This window comes from Rhopalosiphum maidis, chromosome 4, assembly GCF_003676215.2.
Source record: "Rhopalosiphum maidis isolate BTI-1 chromosome 4, ASM367621v3, whole genome shotgun sequence".
NCBI classification, from domain to species: domain Eukaryota; kingdom Metazoa; phylum Arthropoda; class Insecta; order Hemiptera; family Aphididae; genus Rhopalosiphum; species Rhopalosiphum maidis.
This window is the reverse complement of record NC_040880.1, coordinates 30800595-30827444: the sequence shown is the minus strand read 5'-3', so window position 1 is coordinate 30827444 and position 26850 is coordinate 30800595. Positions and strand designations below refer to the sequence as shown.

The 26850-nt window shown below is 27.2% G+C and overlaps 4 protein-coding genes across 11 annotated transcripts; 3 read left to right on the top strand and 1 right to left on the bottom strand.

The window, feature by feature from the left end:
• The first annotated feature begins 127 nt into the window (after window positions 1–127).
• LOC113547991 (terminal nucleotidyltransferase 4A-like) lies at window positions 128–5157 on the top strand. Of its 6 annotated transcripts, none has more exons than XM_026948604.1 (12): window positions 128–913; window positions 1423–1571; window positions 1788–1855; window positions 2483–2858; window positions 2916–3086; window positions 3179–3296; window positions 3404–3640; window positions 3711–3857; window positions 3918–4099; window positions 4237–4441; window positions 4514–4658; window positions 4726–5157. In XM_026948604.1, the coding sequence occupies exons 4-12, from the start codon at window positions 2512–2514 to the stop codon at window positions 4956–4958; spliced, it is 1785 nt and encodes a 594-aa protein (XP_026804405.1). In that variant the 5' UTR covers window positions 128–913; window positions 1423–1571; window positions 1788–1855; window positions 2483–2511; the 3' UTR covers window positions 4959–5157. The 6 variants fall into 6 exon arrangements, with proteins under 6 accessions (XP_026804405.1, XP_026804406.1, XP_026804404.1 ...); XM_026948605.1 differs by having other exon boundaries at window positions 128–917; XM_026948603.1 differs by lacking the exon at window positions 1423–1571.
• Window positions 5158–7459: 2302 nt separating this feature from the next.
• On the top strand, window positions 7460–17369 carry LOC113548553 (homocysteine S-methyltransferase YbgG-like). The gene is made up of 6 exons (XM_026949495.1): window positions 7460–7597; window positions 14694–14868; window positions 14967–15113; window positions 15291–15553; window positions 16556–16764; window positions 16841–17369. Exons 2-6 carry the CDS (start codon window positions 14697–14699, stop codon window positions 16986–16988), a joined length of 939 nt encoding a protein of 312 aa, XP_026805296.1. The 5' UTR covers window positions 7460–7597; window positions 14694–14696; the 3' UTR covers window positions 16989–17369.
• A 3345-nt stretch (window positions 17370–20714) lies between these two features.
• LOC113550100 (myrosinase 1-like) lies at window positions 20715–23826 on the top strand. 3 transcript variants are annotated; one of them, XM_026951739.1, is made up of 12 exons: window positions 20715–20911; window positions 20995–21208; window positions 21474–21607; window positions 21681–21815; window positions 21880–22002; window positions 22061–22241; window positions 22304–22401; window positions 22485–22626; window positions 22717–22862; window positions 22922–23056; window positions 23112–23218; window positions 23384–23826. In XM_026951739.1, the coding sequence occupies exons 2-12, from the start codon at window positions 21127–21129 to the stop codon at window positions 23496–23498; spliced, it is 1398 nt and encodes a 465-aa protein (XP_026807540.1). In that variant the 5' UTR covers window positions 20715–20911; window positions 20995–21126; the 3' UTR covers window positions 23499–23826. The 3 variants fall into 3 exon arrangements, with proteins under 3 accessions (XP_026807540.1, XP_026807538.1, XP_026807539.1); XM_026951737.1 differs by having other exon boundaries at window positions 20731–20911; window positions 22717–22865; XM_026951738.1 differs by having other exon boundaries at window positions 20731–20919; window positions 22717–22865.
• Window positions 23827–24032: 206 nt separating this feature from the next.
• LOC113550101 (ribosomal RNA small subunit methyltransferase NEP1) lies at window positions 24033–25223 on the bottom strand. Its single transcript, XM_026951740.1, has 4 exons — window positions 25002–25223; window positions 24690–24933; window positions 24408–24616; window positions 24033–24332 (listed from the first exon to the last, which is right to left on the bottom strand). Exons 1-4 carry the CDS (start codon window positions 25131–25133, stop codon window positions 24219–24221), a joined length of 699 nt encoding a protein of 232 aa, XP_026807541.1. The 5' UTR covers window positions 25134–25223; the 3' UTR covers window positions 24033–24218.
• Between the last annotated feature and the right edge of the window lie 1627 nt (window positions 25224–26850).

Sequence of the window (26850 nt, the reverse complement as noted above, 5' to 3'; positions counted from 1 at the left end):
GTACATACACATTATATTATATTATCTATGAGTACAGTACACCGAAATAAAGTATTGGTCGGAGGGGCAGAGAAGGGGAAGGTCGACCGGCACGCCGCCGCAGCCGGACTATCGCGCGAGTGCGTTATCGATAGAGATTATGGGTGGGAAACCAGTCTGTCGCCATTCGCCAATACATTTGAGAAAACCATGAAAAACACACGCAAAACAAACGTGTGTGCGAGTGGTGTACTAGTGTATGTAATTTTTTTATTATAATTTTTTTCCACCTCTCACACTGTAAATCGCTCCCTCTCATACGACGAATAATAATATTTTAATAACGCCGCGGATATTTATTACATTATAATAACTGTTGTGAGCTGAACACGGAAATAGATTTTCGGCTTAAATCTCACGGCGTGTTGTTGGTCATTTGGCAAAAAAAAATACACGGAATCGCTGCCGATGTCTTGCCGTCTTATCATAAGTTTTTTTTGTTTCCAAGACGAACAATAGTAGAGTAGTAAACTATAATAATAATTATTATATATATATATATATATATAGTAGTAGTGGTCTAGTGGTCGTAGTAGTGGTGTTTCCTTTTTGGCTCTATCCGAAAACAGCAATCAATTTTTTTTTCCGGACAACACAATATTAAAATATTCTGATTTTCGAAAATCAAAAATTACACGCACACATCCACACACGTATATAACACACACACATGCACGGTACACATATTACACCAAATTCATGTATACGCATGTGTGTTATTATTACTGTTTTGTGTTTTCATTTTAAAAATGATAAACGTCCGAATGGCGTATTAAATTTCACGGGACCACCGTCGTAAACACGTCGTCCCGGAACAGTCGTAACCGGACCGCAGTCGCCAGTCGACGTTCACGTCGGATTTATCGTACCATCGGTAAGTAAGTATAATATCTATCCGCAAAATGGCCGTTTCGGGTGACCACCGGCCAGCCATCCGTGCGTGGACACATGTGCCTCACGTCCACCCTTATGCCGTGGCCACTGACACTCATGGACCACACGCGCTTTTATATCCCCGCCCCGTCAGCAGACAACCGTGTCCGCCCTGTGAAAACTTTCGCACCTAACCCCCCCTCCACCCTTATCGACGGTTTTCTTGTCAACTGATTTTGAGTATATATTTTCAACATAATATCATTAATTATATGAATCAATTTCTCTATTGCCTTCTCCCCCCTCACAGAACTTATCATTATCAAGGTATTAAGGATCGGATGCAATGGCAATCGTCCTCATCCTGGTGATGTATTCAACGCATAATGTTATTATACGTCTGTTATGTTTTATTGGCAAAATTAGTCTGTTTCCTGGGCTATCATGAAACAGTGCTGTATTTTCCCCGTGGCCTAGAGCAGTTTTTAATCTACATGCAAACTGTTGCAGGTGGTTGTATTTTGAAACCTTTATTCACAACTATGTGGTGGTGTATAGCTCAAAAATATTTTATTTCAGAATATATTTTGTGAAGGAGATATAGGTCGTTACTGTTATAACTTACATGTAACTGTTGGAAGAAATCCTTCCCTATTTCGGTAAATTTTATTGTTATTTAATTCATAGAAGTTTTTAAAACCTCAATTTAACAAGACATTTAATGGGCGGGGTTGCATATGTTTTAATGAAAAGAAATCATTACAATGTAAGAACTACAATAATAACTGTATAATTTAGATACACCCACATTAAATATTTTACTTAATAAAAATTATTTTAAAATATAGTTAATAGTGTGAACATTTGGGTTTAAGGTGATTGATATTCAGAAAATAAGAATTGTCTCTTCAGGCGCAATGAATCCTGCTGTTAATATTTCTAGGTATTTGAATCATGTTTATGTAAAAGTATATTTTCAGTTTTCTACTTATTTACCTATCACTTTATATCTTATAACTATTATTATTTCTTCACTTGCATCTTTAAATTTTTATGAGAAAGACTTATTAAGCATAAGCTTTTTTTTATTCTTAAATCTTCATTATTTGAATTTATCAACTTTCAGCTTTCATACAAATTGTGAGGGTCATATGAAGTACTTATTTGCTTAAATTCTTACTTAACTAAAAATATGCATGCGTTATGTTTTAATTATCAAGAAAATTCAGTACTTAGTTTTAATTAATGTTTACCAACAGTTAATATTTAATTAATTTCAGTAGCACATGAAATGTATAACATACAATTCTTAATTTATGTTAGGCTAATACATTTTAATTCTTTGATTAAAATATCTTATTAATAAATAATAGTAAAAAGAATTTTTTTTTTACTTCAAATGGCTTTCAAAGTATTTTTTTTTAAATATTTCACGATAATGTTAATAAAACAGCACACAATTATTAAATTAACTTCTGTAATCTTTTATTTCTATTAAATTTTGGTTGCTTCATTTAATGTAGATACACTTCTATAACTAAACCTAATATTAAATTGTACTTTTTTGTAGTGTGCGATACATCATTAGTGATGAATTAAATGGATCCTCAGATAGGTTGGCTGCAACCAGAACAAGTAGGTCCCGCTCAAGAATTTTGGTCCAGAATTTTGGACTCCTCTGAAGATACCGACAGTGACGATAAATATAGTACTGAAACTGTTCAAGAGGAAGAAGACGACGACAAATATACGTTGCCATTGGATTGGAAGTTTGATTTTTCTATAGACGAACAAGAAATCAAGACTAATAATCTATATGAGCAAGGCTTGTTCACAAACATAGCCAGTACATACGACATGAACAAAATGCAAGCACATTACATTGGCAAATTTGGTGGGTGTCCATGGAGACATGGAAAGAGTTATGACCGCCAACCAATTTGCACGTATGTTTAAAGTAAAATTAAAAAAAAAAAAATCTTATCATTATTTTAATTATTTAGACTCCATAAAGAGATAGAAGACTTTTTTGCGTATATGTCAGCCACACCAGAAGAGCATAGCATGCGGCTTGATGTACTGGAACGTGTTACCAATGTTATACATGCTGAATGGCCTAAAGCTAAAGTTGAAGTATTTGGTAGTTTTCGAACAGGACTTTATTTACCCACTAGGTAAAGTATTCTCATAAATATCCTGTTTTCAAGTCTAATCTTATAATTTAAACTGTTCATTTATTTGAAATTTACTATTGTTTATACTTTAGCGATATGGATCTAGTAGTTATAGGTGAATGGGATACGTTACCATTGCATTCACTTGCTCAAGCTCTACTTAAAAATAGTGTCTGTAACGAAAACATTCAAGTTCTTGACAAAGCATCGGTAAGTTATTTACTTACCTCAATACTAAATATCATCTAATTATTACTGATCTAATATCTATCATTTAAAGTATTTTAAATTTATATTTCCATGATTTTTTTTCTTAGGTTCCAATCGTTAAAATGACAGATAAGGCTACTGATGTTAGAGTGGATATTAGTTTTAACATGAATAATGGTGTTAAATCAGCTGAAATGATAAAACACTATATGGATGTTTTTCCAATGCTTCCTAAACTTGTATTAGTGTTGAAACAATTTTTAGCCCAGAGGGACATGAATGAAGTGTTCTATGGAGGTATATCTTCTTACAGTTTGATCCTTATGGTCGTCAGTTTTTTACAGGTACTATAAATTATAAAATGTTCTATGTATATTTTTTTTTAAATATCACTTATGTTTATTTTGTGTATAGTTACATCCTAGAGGAGATTTAAATTATCCCACTGCCAATCTAGGTGTATTGTTAATAGAGTTCTTTGAACTTTATGGCAAAAAATTTAACTATATGCATACAGCTATACGTGTGAAAGATGGTGGACAATACATATCTAAAGACGAAGTAATAAAATATTCTATATAGTTCTTATAGTACAAGCATTAATTAATGTATTATTTACAGGTCCAAAAAGACATGGCTGATGGTCATAGGCCAAGTATTTTATGTATAGAGGATCCATTAACTCCTGGAAACGATATTGGCCGTGGTTCTTATGGTGCTCTTCAAGTAAAAAGTGTATTTGAATATGCATTTACTACATTAAAAGCTGCCCTCGACCCCCAAATTGTTTCACCTAGTTTTAGGTTTGTTTTTAATGCATTAAAATTATAAAATAATTGAACATTTGTTTTCAACTATTAAATTATACTCATATGTTTAAATTAATTTAAATTATTTTAATGCAAATAAGTAATACAAATTACTACACTTTTTGTTACAGTATACTTGGACGAATAGTACGAGTTAATGACAAAGTTATACTTTACCGGCAGTGGGTTAGAGATACTTATGCCTTACAAAATACTCAAAGAGTGATAATTAATAATTATTTGACCACTAGTAATATTAGTAACAATGTTAGTGTGTCTACAACTACTAGTAGTAGAGCTTCTACAGTATCTTCTGGTTCTGGATCAGCTGAATCTGTAAGTGTGAATGTAAATTTATTTTTTTATCCTCATATTTCATGTAAAATTAATATAAAATATATTTATTAGGATTCTGAGAGTAGTATAGAAAAATTAAGTGATGCTGGTGACCACAATGATCAGAATAGTAATTACCAACCCAGACGTAAAAATCCACATTATCATAGACATAATAGTTGGAATAATCAACAGAATTATCAAATGATTAACACTGGTAACTATCAATGAAAAATATTTTCAATCAATCATAAATTAATGTTAAGTAATTTAAACTTGTTTAGGTAATCACCCACCTACACGTACTCAAAGGATAATATGCACTAGTCCAGCTAATAATTACCAACATCGTGGTTTTACAAACAACAATTATAATAATAATTATAACCACCATCAAAACTACCGGCCAAACACGGGAAATAAACACCAGTATACGGGAAATTACCAACCACATTTTGGTAATTTAATGTCACACAAACGGCAAAAACGAAAAAACCAAACCCAAGATGTAAGATAATACATGCGCGTCCAATATTGAAACTTAAAAAAAATAAGACAAAGTAAATGATAACTTAAAATATAAAAAAAAAATAAAAAATAAAATTAAAAAAAAATAACAAAAATACCAAAAACGTAAAAAAAACCATGAGGATCGTCCTTTTTCGACGATTTTTTTTTCTTAAATCTAAAACAATCATATTTATTATATAGAAAAAAGTATATTTAACAAAGTTATATAAAATTAATAATTAGTTCTGAAAAAATATTTTAAAATTAAATTTAAAAATAAAAATTGCGTTTGCTTTTTTTTTTTGAAAAAAAAATTATATAATTAAATAGAACTATACAGCGATTTTTTATGAAGCTGTCAATTTTTTTTTAAATATTCACATAATTTTTTTTTTTATTTATTCGTACATTTGAAAATGTCTAATATTTAAAGACAAATTCATTCAACTCGGAAAACATCCTGTTGGTCCCGCGGTATACATATATTTATATTTTTTTTTCATATGTATATAATGAATACATTAAAATATATGTGCATAAAAGCATATGCTCCACTTATGTAGTTAAATCGTCACTGCCACAAAATGCATTGAAAAAAATAAAAGAACTGTGGCGTTAACATTTAAAATCGCGCGCGTCAAAGCCCACTGTGTTCCTAGTCATTTTTATAATTAAATTTTAATTTACATGTAAATTTGTAGTTGTAAAACAAATATTATTTAATATTTATTATAAGAGTGCAAATAAATTGAAAGTTATTTATGTACGGACACGCTGTCTTTCCAAAACTAATAAACGCATCAACGTGGAAACATGTTCATAGGAGCTTATTTTCGTCTATACTTAATGCTAATACTGAGTGCTATGTACAAGTTGTTTTTGGTTTTTTTTTCTTTTTCTTTTGTTAGCATTGTTTAGATATAAGCGTGAAGTATGAAAAGTTTACGGATTGTTACTATGTTCATAAGTGTTACTTTACTACAATGCACTGCGTTGTTCTCACACCGTCATGAAAATTAATAATTTATATTTTACATATATATGTGTATGTATATATTTTATTTTATACATATTCATATATATGTATATGCATGTGTATAAGAAAGAACACCAATAATATTTATTTGGTGTAGTGTAAATAGATGTTAGATTATGATTTATGACACACAGGTATTCACAACGCTGTGTATGAGTAGTAAGCAACTATAGTTACTATGGAGACTGTTATCTATGTCACCAGATTATGTAAAAAAAATGTATATTTTTTTTTTTTTTTTTTTTTTGAAAGGTATAAATAATACGTTTTGTTTTATTACTTTTTTTTTTTTTGTAATAAACATCTTTAGGCCAAAATGTGTGCCCTTAATAACTTAAAAACAATTTCCAAATTCATTTCCATTTTACTTGTAATATTTCCTATTCCTTAGGTGCCTTATAAGTTAATTCTGTTCTTAAAAATCGACTTTTAAACAATTAATAAATGTAATTAAATAATTATTATCATTAACTGTTTCATAGTTTGTTCCTATAGAGTCATCAAGAAAGTATTAATTTATCATATAAAAAAATAATACATCAAGTAAAATAAAATATTTATCATAAAAACTGTTTAAAACTTAACAAAGATTTTGAATTAAAAACCTACATTGTTTAAAATACTCATTTTAATAATATTGATATTATTAAATGAGATTTTTCTTATTTTAATACAAATGTCAAAAACTAATTTAACAGCTAATAGTTTTTATTTAAATAATTTGTTATTTAAAATTAAAAAGGCTGGTTTATATTAATTTATCTTATGTTATTAATTAATTTCTATTAGTGCATTTGATACATTGCTAACAATTTTGAATGAACTATTAATAATTTTACCATGATAAACAGTTTTATGGTCGAAGTTTATCAACATTATTTTCTACTAAATAATAATTTAAGTACATCCATACTCATACATTATAAGTACTTTTTAACATCACAAGTTATCGATTAATTTTAAGTTTGGTGATAAAAATAATAATGCTTAGACTGATGATTAAATGTAATTTTATTGTAACTTATTTAAAATATACATGTATAAAATATTAATATATAAATGACTTTGTTGAATGTTTTTCTATCAACATATTTAACAGTTATAGTCTAAGGTTAACTCATAGATAAATTAACAAATATTAAAATTTGTCTATTAATATGAGTATATTGACAGTACTTCACAATACTGACTCCGTGTTTTTATTTTTATTAATTAATATTTAAAATTTACAATGGGTTTTAACTTAATATATATTTGTCAATGAAAATCCCATTAAAGTGATGTTTACATTTTAAGTTTATTGACTTACCTATATATAATCATGGTTTCATTATTTGTATGCATTTAGATGTTTATGTTAAGATATTTACTTAGTGTTTTATTTTATTATTTATTATTGTTTTCTGGTCAACTTCTATGATCCTCATATAATTTAGATTAAATGAAACATTAATTTATCAACACTGTTTCATTTAATTAATCTGTGATGACTATGATTGTAGGACAAGTTACGGATTATACGTATTGACATAATATTATGATGAAATAACGACTCCTAAAAATGTTTTGAATTCTTAAGAGTTGACGATACTTTAAAATTGGATTTTGAGGTGAGTAACATCTTTTTATATGTCCTTAATTCTTATATATATTATTCAAAATTAAGTTTCACTAATTAGCAGAAATCCAATTGGCTTAACAAGAAAAAAATGTCATCAAATTAGTTAACAAACTGAAAAAATAAAATTCAGTTAAAATTTTTTCATTTGACTTACAAGTAGGTAATATAGGATAATTATGATATTACGGTGATATACCAATAAGTTATTTAGTCTATGTACCTAGTCATACACTCATATACTGCCCTCCTAGTGGAACAAGCAGTATCTCTAATAATTGAATTATTGGGAAAATGAGTTTTTCAATTTCCTTGTTTTTTACCTTAAAATAATTATTTTTACCCACTTTTTATTTATTAATTATTAGTCATAGGCATTCTTAATTATTTGAAATATCTTTTTTGTACTTAGATCATATTATTTTGGTTTTTTTTTATATTTAAGGAGATACTGCATTTTGTATCTAGTATTATTGTGTATTAAAATAAAAATAAACTTTTTATTATAAAAAGTACACATTTATATAAATTAAAATTTAAATATATATGTAATATAAATGTTTTTGACAAAAACATTTGGTACATGGCGTGTGTGACTGTCTAGTAAGTCACGACCATTTAGTGATAAAATAAAGTGTACATACTGCAAATCCGTTTTAGATAAGATTACTAGGCAAATATGCAGTATTTACATTGAGAAATTATTTTACTAGTAAAATAAGTAGTATCTCCATTCATATACTGCTTTATTCTCTAGGATAAACTACATGTATGTACATTCTGCGTTTTTCCCTAGTATTTGACAATATTTTGGTCGATACGACATTTTATAATGCATTTTAAAGGCATCTCTAATGGAATTACGGTATTTTCATAAGGAAAAAAAATATTCGTAATTATTCAATTATGCTGAATATGAAATAACCTCAAATTTTGAAATTTGGCACTTACTATTTGTTCCACTAGGAGTGTAGTATAGTCATTTTATCTACCCATGCGTGACTGTTTGGCTACTATCGGGCATTGGCGTCATTTTAAAAGGGGGTAAATGGGTAATAGGTAATATAAAAAACTCGCCGTAGAATTTCTTCTATATAGGACTTCCTTTCATGAACTTATAAAATGTATTTAAGTGATTTAATACTGAAATATGAATAATTATCTAAAATATATACCTATCAATAAATATTAATAAATTGATGGGAGTTGAATTTTGAATCTTTTTTTAACATTAACATGCACGAGTATTTTCAGGAGATTCCATCCCGTGATTTTCTGTCTTTGTCTAATATACGCGTGATATAGTATTTTAGACATGTTTTTTGCCAAACATACCAATTGATCTAATGAAGCGATAAGAATTCTGAAAACAGATTTGAATTCGTCGTCAAGTCTATTTGGAATCGACTTTCTCACAGCTTTAATATTTTCCTCCAAATTCCTAAAAAAATATATGTTAAAAAAGAGTAATTAAAAATTACCGTATTTCAATTTTTGAAGAAGTTAAAATCAAAAATCTGGGAAAGTCAATTTCAAGTAGACTCGACGACAAATTCAGATCTGTTTTTAGAATTTTTATCGCTTCATTGGATCAATTGGTATGATTGGCAAAGGATCTGTCTAAAATCCAGAATCCTATATGCCGCGCGTGCGTTAGACAAAAACAGAAAATCACGGTATCGAATCCCCTTAACCTTCTCAAGAGATTTTTTAAACGCCAATAAAATCTCCATGGACTGGGATTTATATTTGTTGATAAATATTTAATAGTAATAATTTAAATTAATATTTAAAACTATACTACTATCATTCTGTGTAATATTATAATGTCGTATTTTATATCGTATACATTTTTAATATTAAATGTATATCAAGTACCTACTATCTAGTACCTATATTATGTAGCCATGTAGGTATTATTAAATGGTAATCTATTTTGAAAAAATAAAATTGTCCTATATTGATGGTTTATACTAATATAGAATTACTATATACTAATATACTTTGCGCATATTCTAAATAAATTATTTACTATAAATATTAATAATAACATATACCTAGGCATATATTATTTTGGTTTTTGTTCTCTTTTTTTGCTGCCAATCTTCCTAAGCCAATAAAAAAAATTGAAAAAAAAATTTCGAAATATCAAAAAACATATTATAAGTATAGCTACTTTATCATTATTTATAAATTGTATACATTGTATTTTTTAAATATTTTACATAGTATTTTATTTAAATTATTAGTGTAAGGTTAATTAGTAATTACTTTCGATTATTTAATATTTTGTTACCAATTATAAGTATTATTGTTATCTGAAGGGAAATTATATTTATTTGAGATATTGAAAATTTCGAATTATCAAGGTTTAAGTTCCTGAGAGTTAACTGTATAATATATTCATACATCACTCAAGGTGCACTGCCTTAAAAAAACCTGCTTATTGCTTTGTATTATACACTTATCCATTTGCATTGTGTACCTATATAATCTATATCTGGGATATCGTAATAAAAAATAATTGATATTTGATACTGAATTTAGCATATAAATAAAATAATATATAATTAGGTATTAAAAAGACGTGAGAAACAATTTCAACAACACAATCTACACACATGACAAAATTACAAAACTTAATAAGATAAATAAGATGTAATTTTCAATTTTTCCTTATTGGCCTTTTCAATAGAAAACATTGAGCTGTATAGGTACTACGTGCACTACTACCTTGTCTATAATAATCGATCACGTTCGTCGATTACCGCATGGATATCACCACTCGGGCACTCGGCACACTCGCACACTCATTCCACAGAGATACAGTGGTGTTCCTAGACTTTTTTATAGAGTGGGAGGGATAAACTTCATACATTATTATTTATATATATATAAATTATAAACACACAAATTACTAAAGGTAATGTTATAAATTACAAACATTTTAAGAAAAAATGGCCACGGGAAGGGTGACTAGCCTATTTACCCCTTCCTCCCTAAGGACGCCACTGGCAAGCTAAAAGCTCGGCAAGTTAATGTAAATAATTTACTCAAATTAAGTGAATAAAACATCGTCAAGTTAAATGTTTTGTGAATAGCGTGAACGCGTATAGTTACGTAAGACACGATACTAGTATACTACATCATGAATGCATAACGTACCTATTGAAAGTGTAATTTGTATGAAAGTTAATTTTATATTATTCAATTGGTTTTTATATTTTATTTGATGTATTATTATTAAATAAGCCCGACACAGCTATTTTACAGATAGTATACAGATACTTTAGGTTTTTTTGTAAGTGACGTAATAAAACCTCGTGAAGTAATAAGGTTTGATGTTGAATATTTTCAAGCTTTTCGACATGTTAATACTGTTCTAGTATGCCTTTACATATGAATTGATCGCACACATTGGGGAGTGAGTCACATAAATATTTTTTAGTTCTACACATATTTTATTTCACTTGCCTGTTTATGATGTATAGGTATTGATATTTGGTCCAAAATATAGTATAGATCATAGAAATTCTTATTCCTTTACAACCTTTAGTAAATAAAATGTATAATAGAGGTATTTTTTAAATTAATGCAGTTTTAATATAAAATAGTTCGTTTTTATAGCCATATAGGTATCTAGTATTAAGTCATTTACTTGGAGTTTCGTTTTATTTTTATACTTTATTTTTAGAATCCATTATTAATTATTTATTATAATTTTTAATTTTTTTAGGAGTGTCTTTTAAATTTTGTACACAACAAGCAAATTTAATCTTTATTTACAAATGAATATATTATTAAAATTAAATATGTAATAATAACATTTTCAAATTCAATGCTATTGGCAAAAAAATATTCAATCTACCGTATGAATCTATGAATAAATTACTATACTAAAGCAATTTTAATATACTTAGTAATATATAGGCAGACGCTCAGAATCATTTTTTTTATGCATGGACTCATTATAGATATCATTCAACTATAGTCATGTTAAATGATTCAACATTGATGATATAGCATAGAATTATTCCTTAAATCATAGATTCTTAACCTTTGTTGGGCCATAAACCCTTTTAAAGGATAAAATATTAAAATATAATCACGAACCTCTCCCCCACCAAAAAAATAATAAATAAATATATCAGTTATAGATTCTTAATCTTTATAATTTATGTATAAATATATAATAGAATAGATATAATTTTTATTTTAAATATATTTTAATGATAATAAATCTAAGACGTAATACTACAAATACTATATTAAATGATTGTGAATAATCACTTTCTTATAGTCAAAAACAAATTTTAATGTGACATATTTTTAATTTTTACTGCTAGGGCCGCTAAGGATATCAAAAAAGATTTGCCCCGGACATCTGAAAGTCTAAATCCCCGGCCATTTACACACATAATACATATAAATATATAATCATAATATGTATATTGTATTGACGTTGTGCAATATTGGATTCCATGGGCGTACTTAGAACCGTATTAGACATTGGCGGAAATCGAGGGGGGATTGAGGGGGCTTAGCCCACTAGACCCCCTCAAACATTCTTGCAAATATAAAAATGTTGTAGTTTCATTTTTGTATATTATATTCTTAAAAAACAAGAAATATAACACATAATAATTTTTATTTTATAAATTTGTTTGTATAATATTTTACATAATATTTTATACGAAAATTAAAATTATAAGTTGGAACACTGTCCTATAGTGGTTTGTTGTATCGTCTGTCGATTATAACAAAATATATAAAATTATATTAATTTGGAAATACAATATACAGTGATTCTTTTATCATAAAACACTCATGATATTTCAAAAAGTATTCTTGTTTTTGAAAACATTTTTTTACATAATTTCAAGTTGTCAAAAAGACAACGTTTTTATTAAAAAATTATATTTTTAAATATTTTTTATCCTTATATTTTTTAAGTTATTTACTTTTTTGAATGACAACATGTAGTTTTAATTTTAATTTTCATAATCCAAAACAAAATAATTTTCTGAATATTTTAATACATAAAAATCGAATCTAGGGTGAGTAGTTAATGAGTTATACGTATTTAAAATTTAGACAAGCGGAGTAGTGGATCAACATTTCTCAGGATAACCCCCGTACCACTCCACTCTGCGCATATAAACTTTAAATACTTAAAACTTGTAAACTACTCGCCCTAAATTCGATTTTTATGTACCAAAATATCCAGAAAATTATTCTGCTTTGAAATTTTAAAATAATATGTTATCATAATACATATAATAACATATCATATATATGTTGTCATTCAAAAAAGTAAAAATTTAAAAAAAATATAAGGATAAAAAATATTTAAAAATATAATTTTTTTAAGAAAAACGTTGTTTTTTAAAAACTTGAAATTATGTAAAAAAATGTTTTCAAAAACATGAATACTTTTTGAAATAATGAGTATTTTATGATAAAAGAATCACTGTGTATAATAATTTTTCACAGTTAAAAAAATTATTATTTTTTGTTAGATTTTCATTTAGAGTGATAGATTACCGAAACTAGAGAACGGGTTTTGTTATTTGAGGTTTTGTTAGATTCACTTAGTCTAGGAGAAGTACTGTGAAGATTTTCAGAACTTTATCTTCAATCATTAACTCACTACAAAACTATAAAGCTGAAAAATATAAAAAAACTCCTAATAAAATGTGTTTTAATTTTTTTTTTTGAACTTCTGTAGTGAATTAATTATAAAATATAAAGTTCTGAAAATCTTCACTGCACTTCTCCTAGCCAATGTGAATCTAACAAGACCCCAAATAATAAAATTCGCTCTCCAGTTTTAGAGATCTATCTCACTAAATAAAAATGAAAATAAAATCCATTGTACATACATATTGCATACAATTAATACATTCCTAACGGCTTTGGTTTATGAGAAAAATCGTAGCCCTCCAACTTTTTCAATGGATTTCCGCCTATGGTATAAGACCATTTTTTTTTCTGAAATTTTTGAAAAAATAATCGTATTAAATATATTAATTTGTTACGGAGATACTAAGGATGAACTTTTTATAGCATATTGTAAATTTTAAGCACTTATCTATGACATCAGTTTAAAAACTTCTATGATTTATGTTTTATACATTAATATCTAACAATTAGCATGATAAATATTGTATTGAAAAATGTAGTGTGGCGATATGTTTTTAGGCCTTTGCCCTTTGACCATTTGAATCATTTGATTGATAGGTATTGTAATTTGTAGGCACTTGTTATTTAATTATTAATCAATGATTATAATATTAAAATATAGCTACCTATGAATTATCTATATCAATACTAATAAAAAAAAAAAAAAAGAGAAAAGATTTGATTGTATTGAATAGGATCCGAAACTACTGAACCGATTTAAATGAAATTTGATACATAGATAGTTTAGACACTGAGAAAGGACATAGGATTCTTTAAATACTAAAATAGGGTTGTAAGAAGTTGAAATAGGGGTTGGTATATATTATAACAAAATTAATTTAAAAATATTAAAAAAAAAATAGTAATTAGACATATTTATAGTATCCTAGCAACCGCAACAACGTTTGCCGGGTTAGCTATTATTAACATATATAATGTAAAAAAATCACGGTTTTCATCTAAAGTGACTTAGCTTGAGCAACGCTGAGTGGGACAGCTACAGGGTCGGCCTGGCCAGAGCCGGAGGGCTGGGATTCCTGCCTGGGCCCTTGCCGTATTATAGTTCCTGGGCCCCTTTACTGTGTTACCCCAAAATACAGTATAAAATTATTATTGCGCTCCAGAAAACAATTTTTGCCTGGGCCCTCAAGTAAATTCTTAAGGTTGTAAAGGTTTTAGTAATACACTAATACCGTATTAGTGTATTACTGTATTAGGTTAATTTACAGGTTCCATTATAATACACGATTACACAATCACTGTACTTCTGTACCCGATAAAATGTGTGATTCGTTTTTTTATTTTACTTAATATCAGCTGTTGCCTGTTGAATGTTTTAAGTGAACTACCTACTTTAACGAGTTTTTTTGATTTTCATTAAACACAATACAAATAATCTCTTCTAGAATATGGATTCAACGATACTAAATAAGAAAATGTACCTCTTGGATGGTAGTTTTATCAGTGGTATAACACCTTATGTAGATATTAACAGTGTTATGAAACATCCACTTTGGGGATCGAATTTGCTTTTAAACAATGAAGATGCTGTTATTTGTGGCCATAAAGATTATATTAGAGGTAGGTAGTTATCACAAATATCAGTAAACAATGGTTTTTGTTTTATTTTAATAATTTTAATGTGTATTTTGTATTTACTTATTAATTATATACTTTAGCTGGGGCTGATTTTTTGACCACCATCACATATCAAGCAAGCATTGGAGGCTTTCAAAAATATTTAAACCTAGATTATGATCAAAGTTTTGAATTAATTAAGAAATCTGTTATGATTTGTCAACGGGCAATAACAGAGGAAAATATAGGTACCTAACTATTGTATCGTTTAAATTGTTGTAAATTAAGCATCACTTCTATATTATATTATTACTTACATGCGTATAGAAGTAATTTATTCTATATTACTTTACTTATAAAAGTAGTATCAGTAAAATCAAATCACAAAAATATTTTATGATTTTTTTAAGATAAGTAATTTACAGAAAGGAATATACAAATAATGGGATCTATTGGTCCATATGGTGCATCATTACGCGATTGTTCAGAATATAATGGTAATTACATAGACACCATGAATTTAAAAGAATTATATAATTGGCATAAACCTCGAATTCAAGCATTGGTGGAGGCTGGAGTTGATATAATGCTCTTTGAAACCATACCTTCAGTCATTGAAGCTACTATTTTGCTAAATATACTGACTGAATTTCCAAACCAAAAAGCATGTTTATCTTTCTCGTGCAAGGTAATTTTATTTTTACCATCATAATAAATAATTGTTATATATTAACTTAAGAGGTGTTCGTCAAACCAGAAGGCTTTCAGAAAATGCTGCTTCTCGCCCTAGACCAATCTGAAAAAAAAATTAAGCATAAATGCATAATTAAATATAAAGTAATTTCTATAACTATATACTATTCTACTGTACTTGTGAAGTTTTCTCAAAATATATAATAATTCAAAAATAACTCATTGATGGTTTATGTTGAATCAATAGTTAGCTGTAAAAATAGATGATTTTATGACAAAAGTTGGACATAAAAAAAGAATGTATTGTTATATTTTGTGAGAAGTGTATTATGTTATGTCCAACTGGTAATTGATATAACTTGTATTAAACACTTTATAAATATGACTGAAATGTATAATATTAGTTAAATAATTTTACATTATAGTATTATATGTGCAAAGAAAAAAATATTATTAAAATAAATTTTGTTTTAATAGATAACATTATTATTAGCAATTATGTAGGTGTAAAGTTAAAAACTAAAAGATAAATATTATTTATTTATATATATATGTATAAAAATAATTGTTAATTATGATCAAGATGAGTAATTTTTGAAGAATCTCAGGGACCAACTCTCATACTGATATGTTTGGGAAATGAGAACTCATTTCCCAAAAGAGTACCTTATGCTGGATTTATCTATAATTAATTTAATAGAAAAATTAATAAAAAGTTATTTCACAAATTTTATAAAAGAAAATAATAACATAAGTATATGGGTATCCTGAATCCTGATGTATCACTAATGACTAAAAATAGAATTTTTCAAAATTTCAATGTCTATTTAACAATAATAATGTATAAAAATAATAATTTAGGTACATTTAAAAGTATATTTACTAATAATATTAGATCTATCACAAACATTGGTACCTACTGGCTACTACTACTAGCCTTCTGTGTATTATGTTTGAGAACCGCTGGTCTACATTGATGTTTGTATAACCTATTTAGGATGGCAATCATCTGAGTCACGGTGAAAAATTTTCAAGTGCTGTTGAACTGTTCTGGTCAAATGATTACCGTAAACAGTTAATTGCCATTGGTATGAACTGTTTGCACCCAAAATTTATAACACCACTTTTGATGTCTGTAAAGACTAAAAATGTTAATTTTATTGCTTATCCAAATGGGGGTGGCATCTGGGATGTTGCTCAAAATTGGTAATTTAATATTTAAATAAAGTATTCATATTATATATTTAAAAAGTTTTTTTTTAAATTAGTTTAATGTTTTCAGTTATGATAATACTCAAATATATAAAGTTTCTATCGATGATCTCAAAATTTGGAACAAAAAAGGATTGAAAATATTTGGAGGCTGTTGTAAAACTGATGCTAATGAAATAGCACGTATAAGAAGTTTAATGGATGATCTACTTTTATAATTCAATTTTAAATTTAATATTTATTGTTTGTGTGATTTATATTTTATATAATTTTTTAATTATGTACTTTGATGTAAAATTTAATTATAGTTCTTTTTATATATTGATATATTATTGTTCAACAAATCTATGTACGAATAGGAAATGATGTTATTATTAATATTATCACAAGACCTCTTATGGGCACAATCATACTTTACATTGCAAATTGCAATAATAGCATACCCAGAGCTGCAAACAACAATTAGTCTTTAGTATTGCTACTAATACTTAAATACAACATAACTATATTATATGTATACTCTGAATTATTATTATCATCATTGTTTTTGTATTTAATTATTTATATGTTCTAACTTTTATAGCTTATTGTATTTATATTATCACACCTACACCTTATTACCATATTTGTATACTATGTAAAATTGCCATTTTGGCGTTTAATAAACAATAATAATAATAATAGTATTATATATATGTGAACATTAGGTATTTCATGAAAGTAAAAAAAAAATGAATATATAATATTAACATTGTTGGAATTTGGATTCCAGCGGCATATTTAGAACCAACAGAACCTTTAGACTCAAATTTTTAACTAATAACTAATACAAATGTATTAAATTACATTTACCATACAATCTATAAAGGAATAAGTTATAGTGTACTTCTAGCTATGGCCTATGATATAACTAACAATTAATTAATCTAAATACTAACATTGATAGGTACCTGTATTTTGTATCTACTATTATGTACAACTTATTTAGTCCAAATGCAGCGCATTCTACAGCTTTTGGAAACATAATAATATAAGTTGATATTTTTATTATGTTTGGGTTTTTTATAATTTTTGTAGTCTGAATGATAGTGATTGAATGCAATAGAATATTAAAACAAAGTAACAAAAATAATAATTATTGTATTATCGCTTTACTAGCTATAATAAAGTGGGCGGTGAATGGTGATTGTCGTATAAAACACTTCTGGGTCTCACAAAAAAAAAAAAAAATTGTTCTAAACACCACTACTTTTAAGAAAGTTTTGTTCTGCATATTGCAGTTTGTTGGACAAATTATGTACAATCAATTAATAATTAATGTTAATAAAATTTTTTTAATTTTAGTAAATAATTAATATTATATATTATTAAGTAAAGATATTTTTTTTGAAAAATAATCATAGTGAATACATACGAAGATATATTATTTAAGTACTATTATTTATTAAATATTAATGTTTAAAACCTGATAGTTTATTATCAATTATCCATTGTGTATGAAAGATATGACATTCTTATAGTAGCCAGTGCCCACTAAGTAATTCAAGTTTTAATACGTAATTGGCAAAAGGGAATGGTGACTGTTCCTAAATCTAAAAGGCAGCAAAACCAAAGTGAAATGTTTGTAGCCAGACGTTTTTGACGTTTCAACATTTTATTTTGATTAGCATTGTGATTCTTAATATTTTTTTTAGGTTTGAGAATATTTTTTTATTTTTACGGTCACGAGCCCGCGGTGTTTGATAATACTGGTACTTTCATTATAATTAAATAATTTAAATAATTCACAATTTTTCTCGAAACTAGAAAAAATATTAAAAATCATTAGATTAATGAAAATAAAATGCTGAAACGTCAGATTTTTCAGAAAAATAAGCTCTACAAAATTGTTTTTAACTTTTTTACCAAAACATTAAATTAAATTAAAATATGAAATACTTGTAGCCTTTGTCCCTGTGAGTCTCATAAAATATCAAAATTATATGCTTATTATTTCAGGAGATATCGCAATGGGCGTAAATCCTTACGGGAATGTATATTATTAAATAATATTTATAAAATATCATTATAAATTTATTTTAACTATACATATTTATTAGTTGACATTTAGACTCTGAAGTAAACAAATTATATATATTTTTATAAATTACCATAGGTAATCTAGGTATATCTAATTACATAACAGTTGGAATTTGAAAACAAATTAAATACTATAGAATTATCATAACAGTTAAATACTCCAATCATTACATTCAGTGGCGTGCTCACAGGGTGATCAGGATATTATATCCTCCCGATGGATTTTTTTGTAATGATATATTATCTATATGAAAAAAAATTTAGGATCTATGACAAGTCAAAAATGAATATCCTCCTTTCAAAAAAGCTAAGCACGCCACTGATTACATTAAATACCAGATAGTAATAATGTCACACATACAACACACAGATGCTTTGAAAGATGCCGCAATCTGTGCCTAGATTATGAGTAAAGGCTGCATCTCACAAAGTCACGATATCATCTATAAAAATTTAAAACACACAAAAACGCGCTCAGCGCTCACGACTCGCCCAGTTTTTACTCTATTATTGTATAGTTGTATACACTATACTCTAAATTAAATATTAATGTAATAATGTATCATTGTTGAAATTAAAATACTATTTCAATATACTTTCTTTTTTTTTTATTAACTTCTAAAATATCAAGCAATTCAATATTCAAGAACATAATTCCGGTTTCCGGAGTGTAATTTCTACAAAAGGTAAGGCTGGTAAGGTGACATTTGTATTCTGTATTCAATATTCATACATATCATACTCAGTTTTAGGAAAACTCTCAGATCTACTACATTAGTAGTACTAATCGTACTCACTGTCCATCCACTCACTAAGATATAAATAGTAATAATTAAGTAATGAGTCGAGGATATCAAATCAAACATTATGCAAATATAATAATAGGGAACCTCAAATCATAACTATTAATATCCTATTCTTAAAGTAATTCACCATTCATCTTTATCCTATTTGTTTATTTTATTTTTAACTCATTACAATATTGTGTAACTAGGTATATAAATGTATAATGTTGTAGATTAGCAGGGGCGAATCTAGAAATATGAAACGGGGAGGGGCTAATTTGTATTAAATAAAGACAAAATATATAATTTTAATAAATATATACGTATGTACATTAATCATAATATTTTTTTAAATAATAAAAGAAGGACAAATTAAGAAGTTCATTAGTCTTTTGACCAATCTTCAATTTTCATTCGCTTTTGCTTCTGCCGAGAAAATCTATTTATGACATCGTCGATGTCGATGGATATTTCTTTAGTGTATATTAAGTACTGCTAATTCATCATTTAGCCTGTCTTCTGTCATAGAAGATCTCATATAATTTTTCAGTCAAACAGCAACATACAATATATAATATATTATAACTCGTCCAAAGGGGAGGGCTAAAGCCCCCCCACGCCTGTGGATTATTTAAAACATTCGGCTGCATCAAGGCACGTAAATAGGTGCTAATTTTTTTTTTTGTTGGGGGGGATTAACCTTTTTCAGAATAGTAGAGGCATTGATTAAGTATACTGTATTTAATCAATGGTAGAGACTTAAAAAAATGGTTTTTTTATTAATTATTAGTTACTATAATACGATCTTTCTCTCTTATCTCCTTCCCCCCTAAATTAGGTGCCTGGCTGCACTATTAGCAAATCCTTATATAATATATATTATTATATAGCTAGACTTTAAATAGTTTAATTTAATAAAAAACCAGTTTAAAAACGAATCGATTATTTAACACACGAGCGAAGCCGGGTAATTCAGCTAGTAGTTAATACAATGATAATTAATATTAAAATATTATAAACAGTCAATCGTCAGTAAAAAAACATGTTGGACTACTTTATTACAGTGTTGTTTTTGTTTCATAAATTAATAGGTATCAAAGATTATCATAACTAAATCGGAATAACATATTTTTAAATCAAAAACAAAACATGTATAACATAACGAGACACCTATATACATAATATTTTTATTCTGATTAACTAATAGTATTTGATAGTTGTTAAGAGTTATGTTTTCTATCAGTTTAGCCATAATACATGTACCAATAAATGATTATGTAAATATGTAATATTACTAATATTTATATTTATTTTAGTTATCTATCAACAATATTTAATTATATATTATTTTATTTTACAGTAATCGATTGATGTCAAGTTTCTCGTTGAACTAAATAATACTTAATCAGTAACTATAACAATACTTTAACATTTGGTTGAAATTAGTTGCTGCATTATTTATTAGATTGGTATTATTCATCAAGCAGATTCAATGGATTATAAATTTCCAAAGGAATTTATGTTTGGCGTTTCAACTGCTGCATATCAAATAGAAGGAGGCTGGAATGAAGATGGTATGCAAACTACACCCTTTGGTTAAATAAACAAAACATGAGTATTAACATAAATTACTTTAACATACATAATATATCATACCTACTTGTCTTATGCCCTATATATATATTTATATTATGCAATTCAAATTATTCAATAATCTAATGACATTTTAAATATTACAGTTAAATAGGTACTATTTATATTTATTGTAATTATATTAATGTACACTGTGAATAATTATTTATTTTGGTTATACAATAAATAATTATTTAAATTCTTTAGGAAAAGGAGAAAATATATGGGATCGTTTAGTTCATACTAGTCCGGAATTAATAAGAGATGGAACTAATGGAGATATTGCCTGCGATTCCTACCACAAGTATAAAGAAGATGTAGCACTTGCAAAAACTTTAAATGTAAGTATTTTTTTTCACACAATTTATAATAAATTATACATAAAACATAATACATATGTATTTCACTATTTAGGTGAAAGTATATCGTTTTTCTATATCATGGGCTCGAATAGCACCATCCGGAGTAACGAATTCTTTAAATCTAGAAGGAATAGCATATTACAATCGCCTTATTGATGAACTTATCAAAAACGATATTATTCCATTGGTAAAATTTATTTATAATTAAAAATAATGGATAAAGTAAGCATTATAATTTCAACTGTCTGCAGGTTACAATGTATCATTGGGACCTACCACAATATCTTCAAGATCTTGGTGGCTGGGTTAATCCAATTATGTCAGATTATTTTAAAGAATATGCACGAGTGTTATTTACATATTTTGGAGATAGAGTAAATCAAATAATTTGCAGAAAATATGTACTATCTTTACATTCTATACTTACCATAGGTAAAATGGTGGATAACAATCAATGAACCAATGGAGGCTTGTAAAGGTTATGCTATTAAAGCCTACGCCCCATATTTAAATTTACACAATACTGGATATTATTTGGCAGCTCACACACAACTTATTGCACATGGAAAAGCCTATAGGTTGTATGAAGAGATGTTTAAACCTACACAACAAGGTATATATTAAATGTTAATAAAGTTTGCAATATTGAAGTCTTAAATCCTAAATTGATCATAGGAAAAATAAGTATTTCAATAAATGGATGTTTTTTCATACCAAAAAATGCAGAGTCTGTTAATGATGTAAAAACTGCTGAAAGAGCCAATCAATTTGAGGTAACAAGAATAGTTTGCTTAGTACTTATATAATTGTTTTGTTAATTTAAATTAACTTATAATTTATTGGTACATGCCTTTAGAGAGGGTGGTTCAGTCATCCGATTTATAAAGGGGACTATCCACCATTAATGAGAAGATGGGTTGATAAAAAAAGTAAAGAAGAAGGTAGACCATGGTCAACATTACCAACATTTACAGAAGATGAAATTAAATTAATTAAAGGTGCAGGTTTAAGAGATAACATAATTATAGATTATTTATGTTCCAGTTCTAGAATTAACATTTTAAAACAAGTGTTATTTGTTTTTTTAGGTACTGCTGACTTTTATGCTCTCAATCATTATTCTTCTCGTTTGGTTACTCATGGAAGTGATTCAGATCTTCATTATAATCCAGATGCAGAATATGTTACTTCTGTAGATAAATCTTGGTTAAAACCATCTGTTGCACAGTGGCTTGTAGTAAATGAATAAATCAAAATTATGTTGTATATATTATTAAAATCCTAATATTTTAGCCAGTACCCGATGGATTAAGACAACTTTTAATATGGTTAAAAAATGAATATGGCAATCCTCCTTTGATTATAACAGAAAATGGATATGGAGACAACGGTCAATTGGATGATTTAGATAGAATCAATTACATCAAGGTATTACTTTAGTATAGCAATATGTAATTGATGTTATAATTTTTTTTTCTAATAGAGCTATTTAAATGCCATGTTACAAGCAATGCATGAAGACAATTGCAATGTTGTAGGATTTACTGTATGGTCATTGTTGGATAACTTTGAATGGATGGATGGTTTTTCGTAAGTTATTTTTTATTAGTCAACTAAAAATTCTTCTGTATTAAATCTGTGACAAATGTCAAGGATTCAATATTTTAATTAAAAAAATGTATACATAATATTTAATGCTATAATACAGTAAATTACTATTTTTAAATGTAGGTTTAACTGTTTTGTTTTTTTCAGAATTCATTTTGGTTTAGTTAAGGTAGATTTTAATGATCCTAAAAGAACTCGTACACCAAAAGAATCATACATGTTTTTTAAGAATGTAGTATCAACTGGCCGATTGTTGTATTAGTTAAACATCTTTGGCTTAGCTGAATTATGAAAAACATTCAAATTTATTATTATTTTTTTTTAAATTTTTTTTACTTCTGTAACAACTTATCATTGATTGTATACAATTATAAAATAGCTTTAAGATTCATTTAATTTATAGTTATTATTAGGTGAGTGACTTATTGTTAAAATTTGATAAAGTATGATATGTTGTAATGTGTTTTTATATAAAGTTTTGAATGCACGTTTTTGGATTTTTCAATCATCAGCAAAGGTCATCCAAGATTGTCAATTGAGTTTGTATTTTCAAGTAAAATAATCAAATAAATATTAACTTAAAATATAGCTATCATTGTACAATTATTTTTTCGAACATCCTATTGAATATGATTTACCATGATTGAGAGAACTGTCAGTTTTAGTATTATTGTAATACAAAATAATATGTTTGAAAATAATTACACAATATAATACACTTCAAACAGATTTTCATAGATCTTCAACATTTAAATTTCAACTAATTTAGTAGATTAAAATATTTTGTTTTTACAAATAATTCCAAATTGTATTTATTTTTAAAATTCATTTTAAAGACAAATTTTGTACTTATATTAGACTTGGTAGTTTTTTATTTTACCAATTTAAAACTTTTTACTTCAAGTTGGTATGTTAGATTAGGATAATTAATATAAAACAATTAAAAAGAATAAAAAAAAAAACAGTAATCAAACGTACAATTTTACAGTATACCCCAACTATCTTCAAAAGCTGAACATATTTTAGTGCATGTCAGTGCAGCTGATAATGGATAATTACTTATCGCTACTGTTTGTTCAGCATAATCTGCTTTAATCTATAACATAATAAGTTTAATTATGTTAATCATTATACTCAATAAGAATTAGTAATCACAAACAAATTGCAATACCTGTCCATGAGCCATTGCACCAACAATAAAAGCAATTGGAGCATCTTGAGGAACAAGTTCAGATGGCTTAATAGGTTTTTCGGCAGAATAAGAAGTTGCCACTTTTCGACAACCAGCTGGTAAATGATCGGTGATTGGATTTTTAATTACTTTCATTAATTTGGCAGATGTTTCTGCTGCTCTTACACTAAATTTATGTAATAGCTGGACTAAAAAATTAATAGTAAAATAAGTTTTAATATAATGTATTATTTTATGTATTATTATGATAGTGATTATTACCCATTAGTCCAGCAAAACGTTTAAATGTTCTGGGGATTCGCGTTTGAGGATTTATTTCAATAAGAACATTATTTTCTGTATGAATGTAAACTTGAAGTAGACCAGCCCGATTTAGTGGGCTGTCGAATAACATCAGTAGACATTGATGAGAAATGTCAGGTCTACAATTTCCTATCTCTCGACCGTTTTTACGTAATAAATGTGAATGTTCATCAGGATTTAATAGTTCAAAAGATTTTCCAACCTGTAATTTATAAGGCAAATTATGGATAAAAATTAAAATTTCACATTATAAATCGACGTTTGAATTACTTTAACAGTTTCCAACTGTGCGTTTTCTAAAATGACAATTAAACGTTTTTCATTGTCGTCTTTTACTTCTTTGGCTTTTCTGGTCAAATCAAATTCGGTATCTTCGTCAGTGCGCCTACGTTTTTTACCCATTATATTTTAAACAGTATAACAAGAAATATTATAATAAATTTAATAATTAATATTAAAGAACACGTGTTGTTGACTATTGCTTAGGTTTTATCACAGTATTATCATTAGCTACTATCATTAAAAACTACTGTCTTCTAAATATTATCAACGTACGGAACCATGGTAAAAGTTAACTACGATAATGTCATAATCATTATGGATGAGTACAGAATATAGAGTACTCTATGGAGTACAGTTCGGCCCCCAAGATAAGAGTACGGCCTCTTGATAAGAAATTATAGCTGATAACCGAAATTAAGAGTTCGAACACTAACCTCAAATCAAAAAATTTAAAAACATAATACCGACCACGGTCTTCGATTATTTTTAAATACCAACCATGATATCATTCGCTAACTACGATCTACGATATTTGTCCTGTCCTAGTGCTTCTTAAAGTTTTTTTGTCATGGGCCTCTAAATCAAAACCATTAATTATTTTCAAAATTACAATTTCACGGCCCACCAGTCATATAGCTACAGCCCCCAGTTTGAGAAGCACCGATCTATAGACCTTAGATCCTCCAAGGCCGTGATATTTAGACGTGACCAAAGTGGCGTGCTCACAGGGGGATCGGTATCCCCCCTTTGGATTTTTTTGTAATATATTATTATCTTTACGAAAAAAAGGGAACGTCTATGACAAGAATTCAAAAATGAATATCCTCCCCTTTCAAAAAAGCTGAGCACGCCACTTCACGTGAGACAACGTATTACGACTACTACGTAACCAGGAATCCGGCTTTTGGTCTTTAAACTTGGTCAACATTTTATTGAATAGATTAATTCATTTTTTTAATGAACGAACATTATTTTTATTCTTTCAAAAATGATATTGGACTCAAGAGGCCTTTTAGATATTTGTTTTGATAAAATAATTATAGACTACAGATAGACTACACTACTACAGTACATTAAAACCAGCTAAAATACCAAGATACCTAAACAGTTTTAAATTATGTATAAATTCTGAATTCATTTTACCTATAAGTAATTTATTTTAAGTATGTTATTTGTTCATTATATGTGTGCGTATAGGTAGGCAGGTAGCTTAGAATAGAGTTAGGTATTTCGTAAATAGTAAAACAATTAATTTTCATTATAATATATTATAAACAATATAAAGTAATATTTTGTTAGACTTAAGCTTTTATTGAGTTTACAGTACTAACATTAGAGCTTATTATTTAATATATTAATAACAGGAAAAATAATTTTTTGGTTTCAAGTTTTTTAAATATTGTAATTTGTATAGAGCTTCTTATAAAGATGTTCAGACATTTCCTGAGAGAGCTATTGCAGTTATATACGTTATAATGGCTTATACGGATTGCAATTATGGAGTGACCTATACTATTCATACAATCAAATATATTTTAGAATTGATTGCTAATCTTGTAAAAGATACTTTCAATTTGTAATTAAATTAAGATATAAAATCTATTTTAAAGAGTATTTTGAGAACTTTTATAAATTACTATAAAATAATCAATTCAGTGCCGCAACTGTACATGTTTAGATGGCCTGTCATCCGCATATCAGATCTAAGAAGAAGTCATTAAAATTTATAAATTTATGTCTTAGCTATAAATATCTCACATACATTACTGAGACTGATTATTTTGAAAAAAGTGACCAAAATACTTCAAAAAAGTAATTTTCTATCTTTTTATTAATT